This window comes from Filicampus tigris, chromosome 1, assembly GCF_054856515.1.
Source record: "Filicampus tigris isolate MCC_2025a chromosome 1, RoL_Ftig_1.0, whole genome shotgun sequence".
NCBI classification, from domain to species: Eukaryota; Metazoa; Chordata; class Actinopteri; order Syngnathiformes; family Syngnathidae; genus Filicampus; species Filicampus tigris.
In genome coordinates, this window is record NC_141217.1 from 19,492,026 (window position 1) to 19,511,755 (window position 19,730).

A 19,730-nucleotide genomic window follows, 5' to 3' on the forward strand; every position below is an offset into this window, starting at 1 on the left:
AGCCATTCAATATCACGTGGGCTACAGTATCGAAAACACTCCGGCTGACAGAACATGCTGCCATGTGCGTGTTTAGTGGTGGTGGGGGTTATTACTAATTAAAGGTTAATTACGTTGCTTTCACATACTCTATACTCAGGTGGTATTTGTCATATTCTTTCCACTTTTCTTTGTGTATAATCTGATCTCATAACTAATTTACAATCACGGGCAATTTGAATGTTGAACAATAATTTAGCAGCTTTTGACGTTCGCATTCATGAGAACAATTTTGTTTCTGCATGTTTTTGAAAGCATTTAGAAACCTCAATAATGTTGGGGGAAACTATCTTATATGTGTTTCTCATTTTATTTTTCATACTTCCCATATACGTTAGCACACAACAAAAGTCATTGTATTCTATTTTATTCACTAAAGGTTAGGGATATAAAATGTACGTGAACGTGTACGGATGATTGAAGGGTAACTTAACCTAATGTACACATTTGGCTGACCAATTTTACAAGGAGAACGTGAACGCTGCAAGTCGTCGTCAAGTCTACAGCGTCACCTGGTGGGCATCTCCTGTCATGGCTTGGAATTCCTCCGTACCTCCACGCTGTCGCCTGTTTTGCCCTCCCACTAGTATTGTGGGAATTCTGGAACACCGGCAACGCAAAGCGGGTCGACTGGAGAAAAAGTGTGAGAACCTACTACTTGGACCTAACTTTCGTTTTTATAAAATGCTTGGCTCAGCCTGTAGCTGGTATAGCTTGTGTTTTTGTGAAGCTACAGCCAGTTAGGTGTCACGTTGCTAGCTGTGCGCCACCAGGAGCTGCTAACACATTCAAATGAACTTTAATTACGTCTCTTGGTGCGACTACGTTAATGGTGCATGCTTTCGTTTCCAGCCCAGTGACTGATATGATTGAGTCTCTATCCATTTGGGATTTCATGTTTATCACCACGCTCCGTTACAAAGAAGCTAATGTACGTGGATGGGCGGAGTTTGTAAACCCTTGCTCGTGTTTCGGATTTAAATGATTTTATGTCTACGTTTGCTCAGTTGCACAGCAATGTTTGCTTTTTAGTTCCTTTATTATAGTTTGAGGTTCGTAAAGCGCTAGTTGGGAGGGTGTTAAATACTGTCGAGGTACCCAGTTTACGACGGAGTGTCATTCCTACCCATCCTAGTTTGTACGTAAATCGAAACCGATATGATGGATATGTGGACGAAAAATGCTTTAAGGGTATACATGTAAAACAATCCGAGATGGAAAAAGTACTTGCACGCTTTAGTAGTAGAAATACAGATCTTGTGTAAAAAAAAGAAAAAAAAGTAGAAATACTGGTTCATCTCCTTTCCTTATCTAAGTGTAAACATTGTCCATGCCCTAGGTGTTTACTTGATAACTTGAAACAACAAAAAAGAATTTACATGGACACAGAATACTTCCCCTCTTTTATCAACTTGCATAGTGCTCATCTGAGGGGCGAGGATATTGATAATCCGTCCATTATCCAAACTGTTTATCCTCACGAGGGTCCGGGGTGTGCTAGAACCTATCCCAGCTGTCTTCGGGGGACTAGGATGGGAACACCTGCATTTTATCTGTCCTTTTATTTCAGATTACACTGGGATATTTTTAACTTCAGAAGCTGGTGGGCACAAGACAATTAATGAACCCCAAATCATTCTCTGCACCGACATCAATTAATTCTTCTAATTAAGGCCATGGATGGGGAATATATAGCGTCTCAGAATCTGTTACTCATTGTTATTTATGATCCCTGGTTCATGTTCCTCCATACCGCTGCTTTTTCCTGTTTTTTCCGCCTTATAAGATCCCAAAATGTCAATTAATCAAGATCCCAACAACAGTTGACTTTACTTTGCTCTATTGTCTTTTCCTCAGAGGTATTTTGCGAAAGAATATAGTAGAAGGTTCAGACATATTCAAATATATTTTCAAGTGTAGGGAGTAAAAGTGAAAACTAGTCAGAAAAATAAATACTCAAGTAGAGTACAGATAAAGTACCTTAAAAATCGACTTGAGTGGAGTTAAAAAGTACTTGTACTTTGTTACTTCCCACTTCTGAAAGCAATCAAATGAAAAACAATAAGTACAGCAAATTTGTTGTGCACCGTTCACAACCTTGACCCATTATGGCCTGTACTATAATAACTCTATGCTGTACATTTGTGCTTTGTCTTTAGAGCAATTTCCCGTCATGGTGAACCAGGTTCAGCGAGCAGATGGCAGCTGGCAGTCATGTAAGAGTGACTCCAGCGGAGCGGGCACCAGCGGTGGGGAGAGCTCCAAGGAGAGCTCCCGGTGCTCCACGCCGGTGCTGGATGCAGATCGTTCGGACAGGCTGCGGGACAAGATGAGGAAGAGGATCGAGTCCGGGGACCATTGGTTCTCTCTAGAATTCTTTCCCCCTCGGACGGCGCCGGGTGCAGTTAATCTCATCTCGAGGTATGCGTGTCAGTTCCTTGTGCTGTATTTATATTGTCTGATCATAACAAAGAACTTTTCATGTGGAGAAAGTGTTGAGAGCCAACAGTCACCGTCATGAAACCATGAAATTCACTGTGCAGATGAGTTCAAGTGCACACCATTTTAGCATGTAATTTTTTTTAAATTACGCTGTGGTAACGTCAGTACTTGCCATTCGTTTAAGACTTTCATATTTAGTATTTATTTTTTTTAACCCTTCAAATGCCAGTTTGTTAGCACAATACACAGCTTGCACCTTTTAAAAATGTTTTTTTTAAAAATAGTATTCTCAATAACATCTGGTTTTCTTCTCTTGCTAATACTGTTGTTCAGGTAAAGTATGGCCCATTGGCTACTTTTAGCTCATCCACCATCTCTGACTGGCCCTCGCAGTCTTTATAAAGTCCAAATAAAATATAAAATAAGAAGAGCTGTTATTTTAAAGTAGTACTTTCATTTTAATATGCACGTGTTAGCAAAAGCAACTGACGATTCCGACTAAACGTTCACTCACAAACGGTATATTATTGATATATTTTTTGAGCTCTGAAGTTATAAAAGAAAATTGACAGAAATTCACACTCTTGGAAAGTTTAATTACATTTGCATTAACGGTAAAATGGTTCTATCGAAGTAAGTGAGGTAGATTCAAATGGTCGGCCTAGAGCCCAGAGGGTTAAAACTAAGAAAAAAACCCACAAGTTTTAACATTCATGATGACTTCCATCAAGTTCTGTGCTTCAAACGAATAATTTAATTCATTCTCAGTTTGTTTCTTGTACGGCCTTCGGGGTGTTTATTTCTTGTATTGTAAAAGCACTACCAAACAATCTATTTCGCTATGATGATTTTCCATCTATTCTATTTTCTGTACGGCTTTTCCGAGTCAGTGTCTCAGGAGTCCTGAACAGGCATCATAAAATACAGTGTTGGGAAGAAAACCAAACTCATAACTTGTTTTCAAATTCAATTCATGAGTACTGGATTGAAGCATGTGATTGCGTCTTCAGATTTGACCGCATGGGTTCTGGAGGGCCGCTCTTCATCGACATTACATGGCACCCGGCCGGAGATCCGGGTTCAGACAAGGAAACGTCGTCCATGATGATTGCCAGCACGGCAGTCAACTATTGTGGCCTGGAGAGCATCCTCCACCTAACCTGCTGCAACCAGACCAAAGACAAGATCACTGCCTACCTGGCTAAAGCCAAGCACCTGGGCCTGAAAAACATCATGGCCCTAAGAGGAGGTAGCAGATTCATTTATTTTGTGATGTGGCTCGATAGAAATATGCATTTTTACCTGTTATCATTTGACAGTCCACATACTGTTTGAGCACAGGAGCTGTATTATTTTTAAAAAAATAATCCCAGTAATATAATAATGCAGTGTATTTCAATGTGATCTTTCAACAGACCCAGTGGGTGCAGACTGGGAGGAAGAAGAAGGTTGCTTCAACTATGCTATCGACCTTGTTAAACACATTCGAACAGAGTTCGATGACTACTTTGACATATGTGTAGCTGGTATGGACTCATCTTAAAAAAAACAACAAAAAAAAGAGTTATAAACCGTTTCGCTTGAATCCCGCTGGTCATTGATTACAATATGTGTGGGCCGCAGGTTATCCCACTGGCCACCCTGAAGCAGAAAGCTATGAGGAAGATCTGCGACACCTGAAGGAGAAGGTGGATGCTGGGGCCAACTTTGTAATCACGCAGCTCTTCTTTAGGGCGGAAACGTACCTTAAATTTCTTGATGACTGCCGGGCAGTCGGGATCACGTGTCCCGTCCTTCCTGGGATCTTCCCCATTCAGGTAACACCTAAAATACTGACGGTGATCACATTTTAGTGGTGAGGTGCAACGTAATGCAATAGGCCTGCATTCAGGGGGTTGCAACCTTCCCACTTAACTGTCAGTTTATATGAAGGAGAAACACGGAAAATAGGAACATTTGCTTGAACAGGCAGCGTAAAGCTGCAATAATCGGCTGTAATCGGCAGCAGCTGTCACGAAAATAAACCTAATGGGAGTTTGCATGATACTGTGTTGAGTGAGAAAAGCAAGCAACAATAATAGTATTTAAAAGCAATACAAGTTTGCTTCTGCTGCAACCTGCAAGTCAATTCGTATTGTCACATGACTGTGGAGTTGCATTGTGTTTGTCTGCAGGGCTACCAGTCTCTACGTCAGCTTGTCAAGCTGTCAAAACTGGAGGTGCCACAGGAGATCATGGAAGTCATCGAGCCCATCAAAGACAATGACGCAGCCATTCGTAACTATGGAATCCAACTAGCCGTGGAGATGTGCAAAGTGTTGCTGCAAAGTGGCAAGGTGCCCGGTCTGCACTTCTACACTCTAAATCGAGAAGTCGCCACCATGGAAGTCCTCCGGCAGCTTGGCCTGTGGATAGAGGATCCGAGGTGAGGGACCATTGTGGCTGCCAAACATTCTGAACAAGAATAGAAATGCAGGTCATTTTGTTTGGCTCCTATTTTTTTTTCTCTGTCAGACGACCTCTTCCCTGGGCGGTGAGCGCACATCCCAAGCGAAAGGTCGAGGACGTGCGCCCCATCTTCTGGGCATCCAGGCCCAAGAGCTACATCTACAGAACCCAGGATTGGGATGAGTTCCCAAATGGCAGATGGTAAGATGTTTGACACTTTTCTTTCAAGTAGGAAGGAGATGAAATGAGTGCGGCTTATTGTTGATTGCTTTCTATGGTAGATAAAAGCCTAGTTCGAGAAACAGAAGAAAGATCATGCTGTTGTTGATTTTCCTACTAGGGGTAACTCCTCATCTCCAGCTTTTGGTGAGTTAAATGATTACTACTTGTTCTACTTGAAGAGCAAGTCATCCAAAGATGCCCTGCTGGAGATGTGGGGTGAGGAGCTGAAGAATGAGGCGAGTGTCTTTGAGATCTTTACCTGCTACATCACAGCTCAGCCAAATCGCAACGGACAGAAGGTAAATCCCTTGACGGCGACTCTCTGTATCTGTATTGATAGTTACCAAAACAAGGGCAGCGGTACCGTAAAGAGTGTTTAGCTACGCCGAAGCTCGAGTAGAGTGGGTGGGGAGAATTGGAGTCATTAACTATTTCAATGCCAAACATTTTCAAAAAAAGAGAACCTGTTGAGTGCCAACCAGGTTAGAGCATTCTGACAGATCAGGTCACACCATAGACTCTTGACAATAATAGATGCGCGCTCGCAGACGACTCCTGTCGGTGCTGGTTGTATTCTGCCCGTTTATCTCAGAAAGAAACATGGCGAGTAAACACTGCTGCTATGGAACTTGCAGAAACAACTCCAGACACTACGACTGTCCACATATGAAGGATATATACTTTATTTGTTTCCTGAAGCCAAAAACTCAGAAGGATAAATGTGAATGATGGGTCAACTTGTGCCGACGTCCAAGTTTAACGCCAGCAAGGTGAAGCCTTTTACCTTCTATGTAGTAAAAATTCCGTTGGGGGCCATATGGTGTTACAGATGACAATCCGGCCGATCCCTTGCTTTTTGTTTTTTTAGCATGTGCATGTGAAGCTTTGTAAAGCTCTTTCGGCAGAATGATGTAGATACACAAAATAACTGTATAATAAGTAGTGCATTATCTGTTTGAATAAGACATGTTTTTTGAGGGGGAGGGGGGTAGTTAGTCGCAGTTTGTAGTCGGAAACGCTAACGGAAGCCCGTTTACAATCATAGGCGGACCGTCTCATAGGCGGACATTATTTCTTTCCGGCCAGAGAAAATGGCGGATAAACGGACGGCGGAAGGGTACCCCGGCTGTAGGTGGAAGGCGATAAACAGACCATACATTTTTAGTAAAATGCTCAGCTCTGAGTAGTGGTAGTAGTATTTAGTAGTGTGTGTGTGTGCGTATATGTTTGTATATCACGTCATCGCTTCCACTTCTAAATGTAATCAATCTCCGTCGTCTTTTATGTATTTTGTGACCCTCTTTGTAGTAGATTTAACATGACAGACACTTCAATCACGTGCTGCATGTAACGGTCAAATTTCCAAGGGTCCGTCATGTTTTAGGAACTTAACTTGACAGCATTTCACTTCAACGGCGCTGAAAGAGTTAAAGTACTGTAGTGCCCTCGACTTTCTCCTGTTTATTGAACGGGACAAACAGTCAAACAAACTGATGCAAGAAATACGACAGGAATCTTGTTAGTGTAAATATGCTTCAAGAATGGAGCGGGCCATACTTTGACCACCCCTGCTTTTGAAGGCCAACGCCGCTCACACAAATCAAGTGCTAAGCATTCCTCTTTGTCAGGTGATGTGCCTGCCGTGGAACGATGAGCCCCTGGCCCAGGAAACCAACCTACTGAAGGATGAACTGGAGAAAGTGAACAGACGAGGCGTGCTCACCATCAACTCTCAGCCCAACATCAACGGAAAACCCTCCACAGACCCAATAGTGGGCTGGGGCCCGCCCGGAGGCTACGTCTTTCAGAAAGTACAACCCCTTTTTGTTAGCTGCAATACTCGGCATCTTCAAATGAATTGGTGTTGCCTACATACGGGCATGTTGGTGCGTTGCCTCAATCATTTCTATCCAACAGGCTTATCTGGAGTTCTTCACTTCCAGCGAAAATGTGTCTGCTCTCCTCGAAGTATTGAAGAAGTATGAACCCCGCGTCAACTACCACATTGTTAATGTGCATGTAAGTTTGAACAGGAAGTCGTGCTTTTCCTGATTTGCCTTGGTCAATGCGTAACCATAAATTGTGCACAAAGGGCCGAAACCTGACCAACGCTCCTGACATGCAACCTAATGCTGTCACATGGGGGATATTCCCCGGCAGGGAGATTGTTCAGCCCACCATTGTTGATCCGGTCAGCTTTATGTTCTGGAAGGTAAGAACACGGGCGTCAGATATTTGTCAACTGCACCGATGTATCGTGTTGTCTATAACAAGCTTGTCCTGGTGTTTGCATCAGGATGAGGCTTTTGCTTTGTGGATCGAGCAGTGGGCCAAACTGTACGAAGACGAGTCACCTTCTCGGATGATCATCAAATATATTCACGACAACTACTTCCTGGTGAATCTGGTGGACAATGACTTCCCACTGGACAACTGCCTGTGGCAGGTAATCGATGACATGTTTGAACAGCTGGATGCTTCTCCGCAGTCACCACCCCATGAAGTGTCATCATAATCTGATGATGTTATTATTTTATTTTTTTTTCAAAAAGACAAAAAAGCACCCCTAAACTATTTTTGGAATGCTGCTATTAGAAAGAAAATGTTTACTTCACAATATTTTTTTAGGTCAGTATTTGATTTATTTTGTACTTTTAGGATTTTAGCCAAAAGAAATGAAACACTTTATAATCGTCATTTTTATTTGCTGTATTTTTTTTTTCATTTCTTTCATTCATGTTACTCCAACTGTTTCTTTGTAGTTGTTGTTTTTTTTGTTTCTACTTACTACTGCTTGAGCTCAGCTTGAGCTCAGCTTTTTAACTGTACATTTGAAGTCACTGTCAAATGTGTTTTTTATTCATGTTAATTAATACTAAGGTGTGCTATGGTGGGTAAACACTTGCTACATATTGAAGTTATAAAACATTTGCCAAAGTATTTGTCTTGCCTTTTCTCCAAATAATAAATGTTTTTTGTATGTGTATGCTGTATTTGTATCTGTGCACTTTGCAATAACTGAATAAGCACAGAAGGAGTTGGGGGTCGTAACGTAAAGCATTAGCTTAACTATCATGATTGCTACTAATATCCCCACCCGGGTGGCCCGACACAGCCATGTAGTGACCTTGGGTTAATGTAGAACCCTGATATTGTTCAACCCTAGTGGAAGGTTTTGTTAAGATACGTGGTTTATTGCCTGTGACTGGTCTCTTGCATCCCAAACCAAGAACCAAATACAATGAGAGTGCAAAATTACCATTCAATTACCCAATGAGTAAACTCCCAAACAATTACACAGAACTAAGATAAAAAAGGACCACTTCTCAGTGCTAGTGCATTTATTTTCATGGGACTGTTATAGAACAATGTATTTGTGTGATTGGCGAAACATCAGTCCCTCCATCTTTTAGCACCAAAACTGAACAGAACATGTGACGATGGACTAAAAATCATCGTTGGCCTAACAACAGATAAATTGGGATTAAAATATGGACCAAATGAAGGAAATTTTAGGTTTCAAAGGTCAGGATCATCCCCCCTGAGTGTGTTGAACTCTTCAGAGGCTGAGTATTTATCAGAACTGCGACCAGTTGATTGTCGAAAGCCTGCAGAAATCTCATCAAAGGTACGTCCCTTGGTTTCGGGCACTTTGAAGTAGGTGAAGACGAAGAAGCCCAGCAGGAGAACGGTGAAGATGATGAAGACATATGGGCCACAGAGTTGCTGAAGGGAGAAAAACACAAATGCTCCAAGTTGTAGTACAGCACAGAAAAGAGTTAAATCCTTTTCTAACAGTACGCATTTCACATGTGAATCAAAGGTAGACCACAAACAAGCATTACAAACAAGCAACTTGATTCTAAAGATGAGGAGCAGATAGAAATTTGGAGTTAAAAAAAAAACAATTAAAAGCAATTTTGGCAGCACAGAATCTTACATGATTCTATAAAATTTGCTTATTCACGCCAAATAAATACTCTAAATATTCTGCCAGAGAAAGATCCCTATTGATTTTGAAGGAATATCTGATCCAAGATGACTGAGTATTCTGAGCTGCATTTAGATGATTGACTATTTGCCCTATGTTTTATTTAGGAAAAAAAAACTTACCTCAACATATGGAAAGCTCATGCCAATTACAAAATTGGCAGACCAATTACAGAAGCCAGCAACTGCAATGGCAGCGGGCCGGGGCCCTTGACTGAAGAGCTCTGCCACAATAAACCACGGGATGGGGCCTGGGCCAATTTCAAAAAAGGCTACAAAGCTTAGGATGGCCACAATGCTCACATAGGACATCCAGCTGTATTGATCCTGTGGGACACAGTAACTTTCAGTAGGAATACCACAAGAGTTACAATGACTTTTTAACTTTTTTAAATTTTTTATTTCGGAATTCATAACCACATTTTACATACCACAAACAGCACATCACAAAGTAATGACAGTCACTGCGACATTAACATAAAAATAATGGTAGGATTTCACACACTTACCAACAAAGCCAGCGCAAGAGTTAAAACAACTGCAGAAATTGCCATTCCCATTAAACCAGTTAGGTGGAGTGGCCTTCTGCCCATACGCTCCACTACAAACAACTGCACAAAAAAAGAGAGCGTCAGCAGAGTATTAGGAACTTTTAAGGTATTACATTTTCCAAAATGGTTATTTTGTTACTTACAGAAACAACTGTGAAGGCTGTGTTTACTACTCCTGCTCCGATGGTTGCATAGACAGGCTGGGACACACCTGCTTTTGCAAAGATTCCAGTTGAATAGTAGAACACCTAAAAGGGGAGAACAGGAAAGCCCCGAGTTCAAAGCAAACATGGTGAATCTTTTGTTTTTGTTTTTTTTTCTGTTTTTGGAATATTTTTTTTCGATCATAAAAAAATATTCTGAAAAACAGAAAAAAAATATTCTGAAAAACAAACAAAAAATATTCTGAAAAACAGGAAAAAAAATCTATAAAAAAAAAAAACAATACGAAACCCCAAAAAACAGACAAACATTATTCGGAAAAACGGGGAAAAAAATTATTCCAAAAAACAGAAAAAAAATAACTCATGCCATGCATTTTGTGGTTTGAACAGCTGGATGCTTCTCCACATTCACCACCCCATGAAGTGTCATCATAATCTGATGCACACCATTACCACAAAATTCAATCTTTATTTATTAAAAAAAAAAAACACTTGAGATTTTTGTCAGCTATGTTCTTAATCAAAACTTTATGACCATCGGTAATATTTACATGCTGCCATATTGCTGTGTTGTTACTTCTGCCAACAAGCGCAAGAGGTATTGTGTTTTTGTTTTTTTTTGTTTTTTTTAGGAGATATTGCAAAATAAGTTATTTTTACCATTACAGCACACTAGCACAGGGGGACAAGTGGCGCAGTGTTCAACCAGATCCAGCAGATAGAGCTGCACACCAGGGTTGACCTTGCACGTAAACTCAAATTGACCACGTAGGGCTGTGACAGGGCCATGCATCAGGTACCTTGGGCCTTCAGTGGGGACTGACTGTTCTCTACTTAATCCACCATCACGTCACAATTATAGAAACCGTCACTACTATGAAAAACCACAATATAACAACAGGCAATTGTGACAGGTACACCATCTGAAGTAGAATACATTATATACAATATTCATCCATCCATTTTCTATTGTGCTTATCTTCATGAGGGTCAAAGGTGAGCTGGAGCCTATCCCAGACCCCGGTCTGGTCATCAGCCAATCGCAGGCAATGTCAACATTGATGTAATAACATGACAAAGTCTTTTTTTTAATCAAATACTTTACATCAAACTCACCAGAGACACTGATTATTAAGTGTATTGATGTGTACAGATCACTGCAGATGTGTTTTGCTAGTCAAAGTTGGCTGTAACAAGTTTTGCCGTGACCCAACAATCAGAGGATGGAAAAAAGCTGAAGTCATTGAAGGTGAGGGTGATTTCCAAATCTGAGTGGTTAAAGAAACAGTCCCGTATTGCTAATACAGTTTAAGTTACATGCCAGCACTACTGATTGGGAAGGCCTTGGGTAGTTTAGGTTGAGATGGCAGCAGCTCAACTCTAATTGGAAAAAAAAAATCTGTAACATCCACAGACATGTATTTGAAGCAGTGCAGCCAAGAGAAATTATATGAAATACAGAAAACAGACTGCTGGGAATAAATTAAATACTATTACATTGAACAAATGTTAGAATTTAAGTTATACAGTAAATGCAGGTCAGAGCTTCTGAGAGTGTTTAGGCCTTGCTGGTTGTAGCCGCCCACCACTGTTGTATGGTCGTTTGGCCTTGGCGGAGGGCCGCACTTCACTGACTAGTACTAGTCCAGTAGTTGGCACTGCTACTACATATCAGGTTTAATTCAGGATTAATAATGTATCACAAAACCGAACTAGTCTTAATTCAGCAGAGTGTAATGCACTAGTGTACAATCTGTTTATCCCTTCACTTTCTATACTATCCTGTTCATGTTTACAATCTTAATTCAATCCCAGCAGACTTGATACTTGATGTTCTGTACAGTGATCACATGGCGGTGAATAGAACAAAAGAGTCGCTGGCCAACTTACAGCGTTGATCCCAGACAGCTGCTGTGAGAGCTGCAGCATCACAGCAACAAGGACAGGCTGGCGATAGACGGGAGAGCGCAAGAGCTCCAATATGGTCACTTTTTTCTCCGCCATCATCTGCCGGCTCTCTTCCTTCATCTCCGTCATGTCCTCGCTCACGTTGTCGGTGCCACGCAGCTTGACTAACACTGCAAAATTAGTGTAAAGTATGAACCTTCAACTCACCGCAACTTTATTTATAGAGCACTTTAAACAACAACCAGGGCTGCATATAAAGTGCTAAACATAAAGTAACAATTGATACATATAAAAGAAGAAACAGTTAAAACAATACATTAATAACATAAAGGCTTTACTTTAGCCACCTACCCAAGAGTCAAAAAAAGGAATTAACGACAGCACCAATTTGCCAGTCCAATTCAAAACAAGAGACGCAAGTCAACAGGGTGAGATGTGCAACGCCACTGAGACCAAACACCATAACTTGTGTTTTTGTTGAGGTTCAGGATGTTTACTGCCATCCAGGCTTTGATTCCATCCAGACAGGACAAAAGTGGCCTTAAGGAGGAAGCACCCTTTTTGCATAGCAGGACAGAGCCCGGACTTTTCATCCACATAGCAGTGAAAAGAAATACCACGCTTTCTTAAGATGGAACCCAGCGGCAGCAAATACAATGAAAACAGCAGGGGCCCCAAAATTTAACCTTGTGGGACACCATACAACAGCGGGGCAAATGCATGCTAAATTATATACATTTAGCAATTTTCTCTCGTACTTGTCTTCATTTGGGTGATGAGAAGGAGCCTATTACACCTAACTTTGAACAAGAGGGGGAGTACACTAAGAACTGGTCACAAATAGATAACCATTCACCGTCTCATTCGCACATATAGGCATTTTAATACAATATGTTGTTTTTTTTGTTGTTGTTGTAAGATTTTTTTTTTAATGGCCACTTACTAAATGTGAGAACATTTTTTTACTAGAAGTCATGCGTAACTGAGGATATCTTATTGGCCTAGTATTCAGTTTTGGTTTCGAATTTAGTCACATTTTAACCCCTGATAGCCACATGTATCGTTTCATATTGTATGGTTACATTTTTGGGAAGAGTGCTTTGGAGAGTGTCTCACCGTTGTTGGCTTTGCTCTCCTCGTTGCAGTTGATGAGGAGGTATCTTGGACTCTCTGGGCAGAGGGGCAGCAGGACAGACTGCACAATGGCTGGCAGCAGAGTTACCCCTAACAACACTGGCCAGAGGGAATCGTTCCCCATGATGGATTCAATCCCCAAAATCTGCAGAGCATACAAGCGACATGGTTACATCCATGAATAGTGTCAATATTGTACACCAGTTATTCGAAGATAAAGCCAATAAACTTGAACTAAGAGTCCCTTTCAGCCTAAATTAATTAAAAACTGAAAACCATCAAATTCGGACTATAAACCACTTTTCCCCCTCGCTAAATAAGATGCATTACATTTGTTGAGTTCCCCGATCCCAGGAGGAGCATATTGTTTTAGTCAATTACACTGGTCAACAAATTTTTGGGAGTAATTTACCTGTGCCAAGAGGATGCCGATGACAACGCCCAGCTGATGCAGAGTGCCCATTGCTCCGCGGAGAGACGTAGGGGAGATTTCCTCCACGTACATAGGCACAAAGCCAGTGGACAGGCCAGAATACAAGCCCACTGTGAAGCGGCCAATGATGAGTAGTTCCCATGAGGCAGCCATCTTGGAGAAGCCCATGAGCAAAGCAGCGATAAGGGCAAGCACGTTGGCCATGAGCATGGAGTTCCTCCTTCAGGAAAATACAATTTGTTTTATTCGATTTCATTCATATTGGTCCTAATTGTTTCATTATTAACGGGCAAAGGAGTCCTACCTGCCAAAGCGATTCACGAAAAGGCCAACCGAAAAGGAACCGAACATTCCACCCACAGAGAAGATGGCCACTGAGAGGGACCACAGAGCTGTTAGTGTGCTCTGAGAGATGGGCTCAGAAAACCTGCTGCTCCACGTCTCATTGTAGAAATTTTCGATGATCTGAACCACAATACAGCAGAAAAAAACAAAAAAAACAAAAACAATCTTTAGCTTGTTTTGTGTGATCTTAATTTGCTGTGGTTCACAAACCACATAACCATACCATATAACCATATAAATACTGTATGTGGGAATGATAATAGGGTGACCTGGTTGGTTTTCTTCCTATTTTTGAAAATGTGTCTGTGAGTGAATTCTGAATTTACATATTGACCTTCCCCACATCGAGTTTCTCCAGCCATTTTCATGCAACAGTCGGATAACAAAAGTTTGGCTCTTAGTCTGCTGTCCGGTTCCAGATCGGAATTGCAAATGAGAATCTGTTATCAGTTGCCTTACCTGGATATATAAAGGCTGAATAAATTAAAATATACTGTATATATTTTTAAAAAAGGTAAGCAGAATTGCATTGGGTTATGCACAAATTAGCATTAACTAACAGTGTTAGCTTCTGATAAGCAGCACTATTTAAGAAGTTGATTCACAGAGTGTTTTGACTAACTTGACTGACAAGTCAAGTAATTAAAAAAGAAAGCCATAGTAGCCTTTGAAAACCAATGCAAGCAAAGGGAGAACAGCAAAATCCACACAGGAAGGTTGGAGCTCAGATTCATAACTCCCAACCTCAGAAGTGTGAAGCAGATGTGCGAACCATTCACTACCGTGCCGCGATAAGCAAAACATTCAACCCCGTAATCCTTTAATATGCCAACATAGCACTGTATAATCCCATTAACCTGCTCCATGTCACTTCAAATTTGAGTTAAACCTTCTCAGTAACTCACATTAGCACGCAAAGCGCAAGCGTCAAACTGTGTGCATCTGAACGCATCTTTCACAAGTACGATGAAGAATGAGAGGCTGCTAATAATTTGTGTTCGGATCCAAATTTCACTCAGAATTTTTAATGGGCAAAATGCAAAGTTAATAAATAAATAAAAACACAGTTGGGTTGGGTTTAGAATGGCCACCTTTGCATCTCACTTGACTGTGATACTCACATTCTGAGGAGCATTAATGACACCAGTGTTGTAGCCGAACTGGAGGGAGCCAATCACCGCTGTGCCCACAGCCATCATTAGCTGGGGTGTCACCTATCATAAGAAACAAGGTTAGAAAAAACTAAAATTGAACTGAACAACTGAAAAAAAGTAAACAAATAAATATCAATTTGAACATTAAGCAAGTCTAATAGAGAGAAAAAAAAGTTGCATCCTTACATACTTCATATGTATATACTGTATCTTAAATGGGAAGTGTTGTTTTTCCCCCCCTAAAATACATTGCAATACTAAGGCTTCAAAACAAAATATGTGAGACACAGCAATATGACTACTTGCACATCCATTTTTTTTTCCAAATGGTCGTCAGCCAATCTCACATGTAGACAAGAAATAATTCATGCCCACTTGTACACTTATGGACAATGTTGTTCAAATGTGGGAGGAAGGGCGTGAGGAGGCCTCATTTTCAGCCCTGGAGTTTCATGGCTCAGACCCGCTCACTTTAGTTCATGTTTTAATTAAGATTTACAAGTTTACCCTTATTGGTGTATAAGTATGTCTTAGTCTAAAATAGCTTACCATTCCGCCAACGATATTCATATTGTATTTGTTCATGATCACGATAAGTGTTTATTTGAGTGTTTAACAACGCTAACTTAACAATTACGTGAGACTTTCGCAGCATACTATGTTGCTGTTTTTCACATTTTAGTCGCTTCAATGTGTTATTTTGTTCAAACAGGGTGCCATATAGTTAGAGTGGTGTTGTTTCTAGTTGTGTATTAAATTATTGCTTCTTTAGGTACTAAATTGTTGCGACTTGGTGACACCCTTAGTAACAAAAGTTATGAAGTCAATGCTATATATCATCGCTGTCCTGTGAAAAACACATGTGTCTAATTGTGTCACATTAATGGGATGTCTGTAATATGGAAACTCCATCAATGTAATTATTTTTTTTTTTTAAATGGACATAAGTGTTTTTCACAGGACAGCGACGACTGGTCTGGCTGTTTGAGTTGGCTTTTGTGCGAATAGGTGACAATACATCTATATATCACAAATGCACTTTACTTGCTAATTTCAAAACTGATCCATGGGTCAAAGGAAATGAATATGCAGCCCAGAAAATTCCGCAAATAAAATTTGGAGCCGTTATCCGAACCACAAACCTGAGAGGTAGACGTGCTACTAATAACTTTGTTCACCGTGCTGCTGACCAGTTGCACAATATAATGCACACAAGAGCTATACGGAATACTGGATTCCACTTTTACAAAGATACAGTAATATTGTTCAGCCGTTATTGACAACAATAGAGGCGTATTCATCAAACAATATGTTTAATATTGTGTTATTTTGTTGATTTTAATACTTGATGTGGCTGGTCGCTGTATACTATGTAAAAAAGGAAACTCAATTCCTGGCCACTTGCCATTGCCCTTGTACTAAGTTGCAAGGATCACCGTCTAGTCCGACTGCATTTAATTTAAGTAGGTAAGCTTTTTACTATAGAGTACTGCTATTACTATAGGCAACTTAGTCACCACATGTATAGTAAGTACTGTTTATACATCCTTGTGGGAAAGTCAAGTCAATTTACTACTCACATAGCAATGTCCATTCATCCATCCATTTGCTATCATGCTTGTTCTTTGGAGCTGGCAAAGTACACTCTGTACTCAGTAGAAGTACAGATACTTGAGTAAAAAAAAAAAAGAAAGTAGACCTGAAAAATTTACTTAAGTGCAGTAACAAAATTAGTTTTTATACTTGGTTACTGCCCACCACTGATCATTTTTGATGACAAGAAATAAAGTTGCATGTTTGTCAACAAACCCATTTAAAGTCACATTTACAAGGTAGATTTTGTTAATGACTGCACAGCATGACAATTGACATGTCCAGATTTGACTTTAGAGCTCAACTTTCTTTTGACAAATGCCACGTAAAATCAACACAGCTCATGAATCGACATTGAGAACTAATCACTGAAGGACTAAAGAAAATCAAATGTAAATTTGTGACCTCCACAGTATGACCGACTGCTCACCGGGGCCAAATCCATTGTAATCTCGACACTTGGCGGGAACTGCAATACTACCGAACAATCTCATTAGTGGATGTACAGTCAGTCAACACCAATGAGAAACAAAGAACAGTAGTCAACAACAAATATGATATAATGGAGAACAACTCAGATACTATCATATTCTGCAATAATCATATTAACTTTTCAAAGACTGTCATTAGATAATTACACATGTTAATTAATTGTGGCTGATCTTGCCTGATTGTTGTCCATCACAATTCCAACATTAACATGTTGTTTCATACAACTTTACATCAGACACAAATTACCTCTCCAATGCACTCCATGTTGACTTTACACACACTTGATTTAAAAAAAAAAAAAGTATTTTCTTGTAATCCTTTAGGTATCTATTATAGCATACTTAAAAAGCTCACAACACATCATGGTGCTGTACGTGAGCGGACGCAGCTCTAAAGAGATGCACGCGAATCTTTCTGCAGTGCATCTCTCAGCATTCCACGTGCTGCACTGCACTGAGCTGCTTAATGACATCAGCCCTAAGTGGATCTGGCTGGATCACTCTGTTGATTGGCCGAGAAGGAAAAACAAGACAACACATGTTCACAACACAATGCTGAGCTGATGAGAGCTAATATAGCTCATTTGTTTTGAATATTTTTCCCATAAATGTTACAGTCCACACAAACACAAAAAGCTCATCGAGTGACTCATGCTTACCTGCTGGACCTTTTACTGTATGGGGCTGTATTTTCTTAGTGCACGTGTGCTCGGGTGTAAAAACCGGCACATCTTGATTTTTGTGCAGTGTGTGTTTGAGAATTTGGCGGAAAACAATAGCGTTTTGTTTTACACACCCCCAGCACACTTTACAATTCGGAGGCTGAAATTAGACACAATTTTGTGCCTGTTGAAAGCAAGTCTAAGTTGTGGTGCAGGTGCCCTGGCCACCTAAACATCACACGCAAATGGAAATCCTTCCAGTTCCTTTTAAATGTAGCAAGTCGGCTGTGTTCACGCCGACAACGGCGCAAACACCCGTTTCTAACTGCGCTTGTCTGCAAAAATTTCAAAAGAAGGAAAACTCCCCCCATGCGCACACGTAGACCGCGTTTTGCACTAGACTTGCGCTGGGCACAAAAATCTAAACATAATTCAGCATTAACTCACACGCTACTGAAACACTCTCACACACTCCTGAAAAATCCTTTGCTCACACACTACTGAAGCGCTACGATAAGCTGTTGGGCAGTTGTTGGACACTGAAGTGAACTACTTATTTTTTTTAACAGAAATTACTTTCGTTCTAACTGAAATCCTCCCACACATCATAAGAAATGGTCTCATATTCAGTGCATACGTAATTATTTTAGTAGTTTGTGTGCGGGAGTAATTCACTAGTGTACTCTTCTTTGGCTCAGGTGCAAATTACTGTGCAACCATCTAGAGTCCAACTTTTTCTCCCGTGTCTGCTGTTTGTTTTTTTCCTGGGCGGCACTGCCTTGGAGTTATCTCTGTAAACAGCTGCCTGCTGCATGGGCACAGAGTTTGACACGTGAAGCTATATACTGGGACTCTGCACACCTGCTGCAGCTCACACAGAGTAGCAAGACAGAGAAGAAATAAGGTGGAGTCCTCTTGAAACCTCTGACGTTCTTGAACCTATGTCGGGGCCCCTCTTCATGTCTATATAAATATTGCGATAGGGTGAAGAAGTCGTACGAGCATGTGAAAAAAGTAGAACAATATCACGGGTTTGTCTAAATTCGCAACATGTCAACTATTCACAAAAAGCCCCTCACATACTGTAATTTATGCCTAATACAAACTCCCAAACCAAATGTCGACTGATGGGGAAGGTGTACAGCATGTTTTTCAATATATGCACAAATACATTTATTTTATTTTATTTTTTTATTATGAAAACCTATGAAAGTTTTTTGCTTATTGCTATATGTCAGTGGTACAGATACATCAGGGGCTATTTGTGGCCCACAGGATGACATTTTGTGACCCCTTACTTGGCATCAAAGTTTAAGGTTTGTACAGCCCTCACGTTTTTTGCCATGTTGTTGCCCTGGGCGTTTTGTGTTTTTTTTCCTTTTTTTAAATCAATTATGGGCTACCTTATAAAGATGGAGAAGATTGGATTATTTGTACTTTTTTTTAAATACTTCAACTCCTTTTTTGTGGAATACTTGATGCGATCCAGACATACCAAGACTCCTCCGGCGGCCACCACATACAGTAAGTTGAGTTTGAGACACAAAAGATGAACAAAGTACAAAGATGGTCTGTAGTAAATTTTCTGACCAAGTAAGGGAAATTGTATAATTACCTACAGCACATTAATGTGCCTCAATACAGTGGTTGGGAGTCAGTGCTCTGAATCACAGATGTCAAACTCAAGACCCAAAGGCCAGACTGTGGGTCACGCAGTCAGTTTCTGTGGCCTGAGAGAAAGCTTGCCACAATTGCTTCTTGATTTGCGTTCAAAACTACTAATAAATGTGATGATAACCAATGCGGAGAGCGGTTATGTAATATGACAGGATGATTATTAAGGTTTCTACTCATATCACATTAAGTAATGCCTGGTTCACACGGCAGGATAATCGGCCCGATTTTAGCCCCGAATCTCCTCTCCCGACAATCGTAGATCCTGCCGTGTGTGGTGTGCTCAGGCTGATCTCGGTCGCTCGGAAGGACGTCCGACCTTAAATCGGGGATATTCAACATGTTGGATTTTTTGGGTCCCGACTTAATTCGCAACGTGTGTGCTGTGCCCCGAGGACAAACGACCATGCAGCCGGTTGATAGTGACCTACACACAAACAGAAAACGAGGTGACGGCGCGGCGAAGAAGCATGGTGGGAA

At 40.7% G+C, this 19,730-nt stretch overlaps 2 protein-coding genes and 1 long non-coding RNA gene across 3 annotated transcripts; 2 read left to right on the plus strand and 1 right to left on the minus strand.

Moving 5' to 3' along the window:
- Window positions 1-96: 96 nt before the first annotated feature.
- mthfr (methylenetetrahydrofolate reductase (NAD(P)H)) lies at window positions 97-8,135 on the plus strand. The gene is made up of 12 exons (XM_086024832.1): window positions 97-682; window positions 2,199-2,460; window positions 3,492-3,730; window positions 3,897-4,007; window positions 4,105-4,298; window positions 4,656-4,906; window positions 4,996-5,130; window positions 5,270-5,450; window positions 6,780-6,962; window positions 7,069-7,170; window positions 7,244-7,363; window positions 7,448-8,135. Exons 2-12 carry the CDS (start codon window positions 2,213-2,215, stop codon window positions 7,664-7,666), a joined length of 1,983 nt encoding a protein of 660 aa, XP_085880958.1. The 5' UTR covers window positions 97-682; window positions 2,199-2,212; the 3' UTR covers window positions 7,667-8,135.
- A 339-nt stretch (window positions 8,136-8,474) lies between these two features.
- On the minus strand, window positions 8,475-17,350 carry LOC147153151 (solute carrier family 2, facilitated glucose transporter member 1-like). The gene is made up of 10 exons (XM_086024846.1): window positions 17,162-17,350; window positions 14,798-14,890; window positions 13,636-13,796; window positions 13,311-13,551; window positions 12,881-13,043; window positions 11,747-11,934; window positions 9,836-9,940; window positions 9,651-9,752; window positions 9,265-9,468; window positions 8,475-8,877 (listed from the first exon to the last, which is right to left on the minus strand). Exons 1-10 carry the CDS (start codon window positions 17,177-17,179, stop codon window positions 8,671-8,673), a joined length of 1,482 nt encoding a protein of 493 aa, XP_085880972.1. The 5' UTR covers window positions 17,180-17,350; the 3' UTR covers window positions 8,475-8,670.
- Window positions 10,999-13,704, plus strand: LOC147153152 (uncharacterized). Its single transcript, XR_015086038.1, has 3 exons — window positions 10,999-11,105; window positions 11,700-11,947; window positions 12,910-13,704. It is a non-coding gene; the product is annotated as an uncharacterized LOC147153152 (long non-coding RNA).
- Window positions 17,351-19,730: the final 2,380 nt, after the last annotated feature.

Bases quoted from the DNA above. Each gene is read 5' to 3' on its own strand.
- mthfr (XM_086024832.1), top strand. From the start codon at position 2,213: ATGGTGAACCAGGTTCAGCGAGCAGATGGCAGCTGGCAGTCATGTAAG. The intron at 5,451-6,779 runs GTAAATCCCTTG...CCTCTTTGTCAG, and splicing joins CAAATCGCAACGGACAGAAG to GTGATGTGCCTGCCGTGGAA. The intron at 7,364-7,447 runs GTAAGAACACGG...TGTTTGCATCAG, and splicing joins TCAGCTTTATGTTCTGGAAG to GATGAGGCTTTTGCTTTGTG.
- LOC147153151 (XM_086024846.1), bottom strand. The intron at 13,552-13,635 runs GTAGGACTCCTT...ATTTTCCTGAAG, and splicing joins TTCGTGAATCGCTTTGGCAG to GAGGAACTCCATGCTCATGG. The intron at 11,935-12,880 runs GTGAGACACTCT...CTAATTTTGCAG, and splicing joins GGAGAGCAAAGCCAACAACG to TGTTAGTCAAGCTGCGTGGC.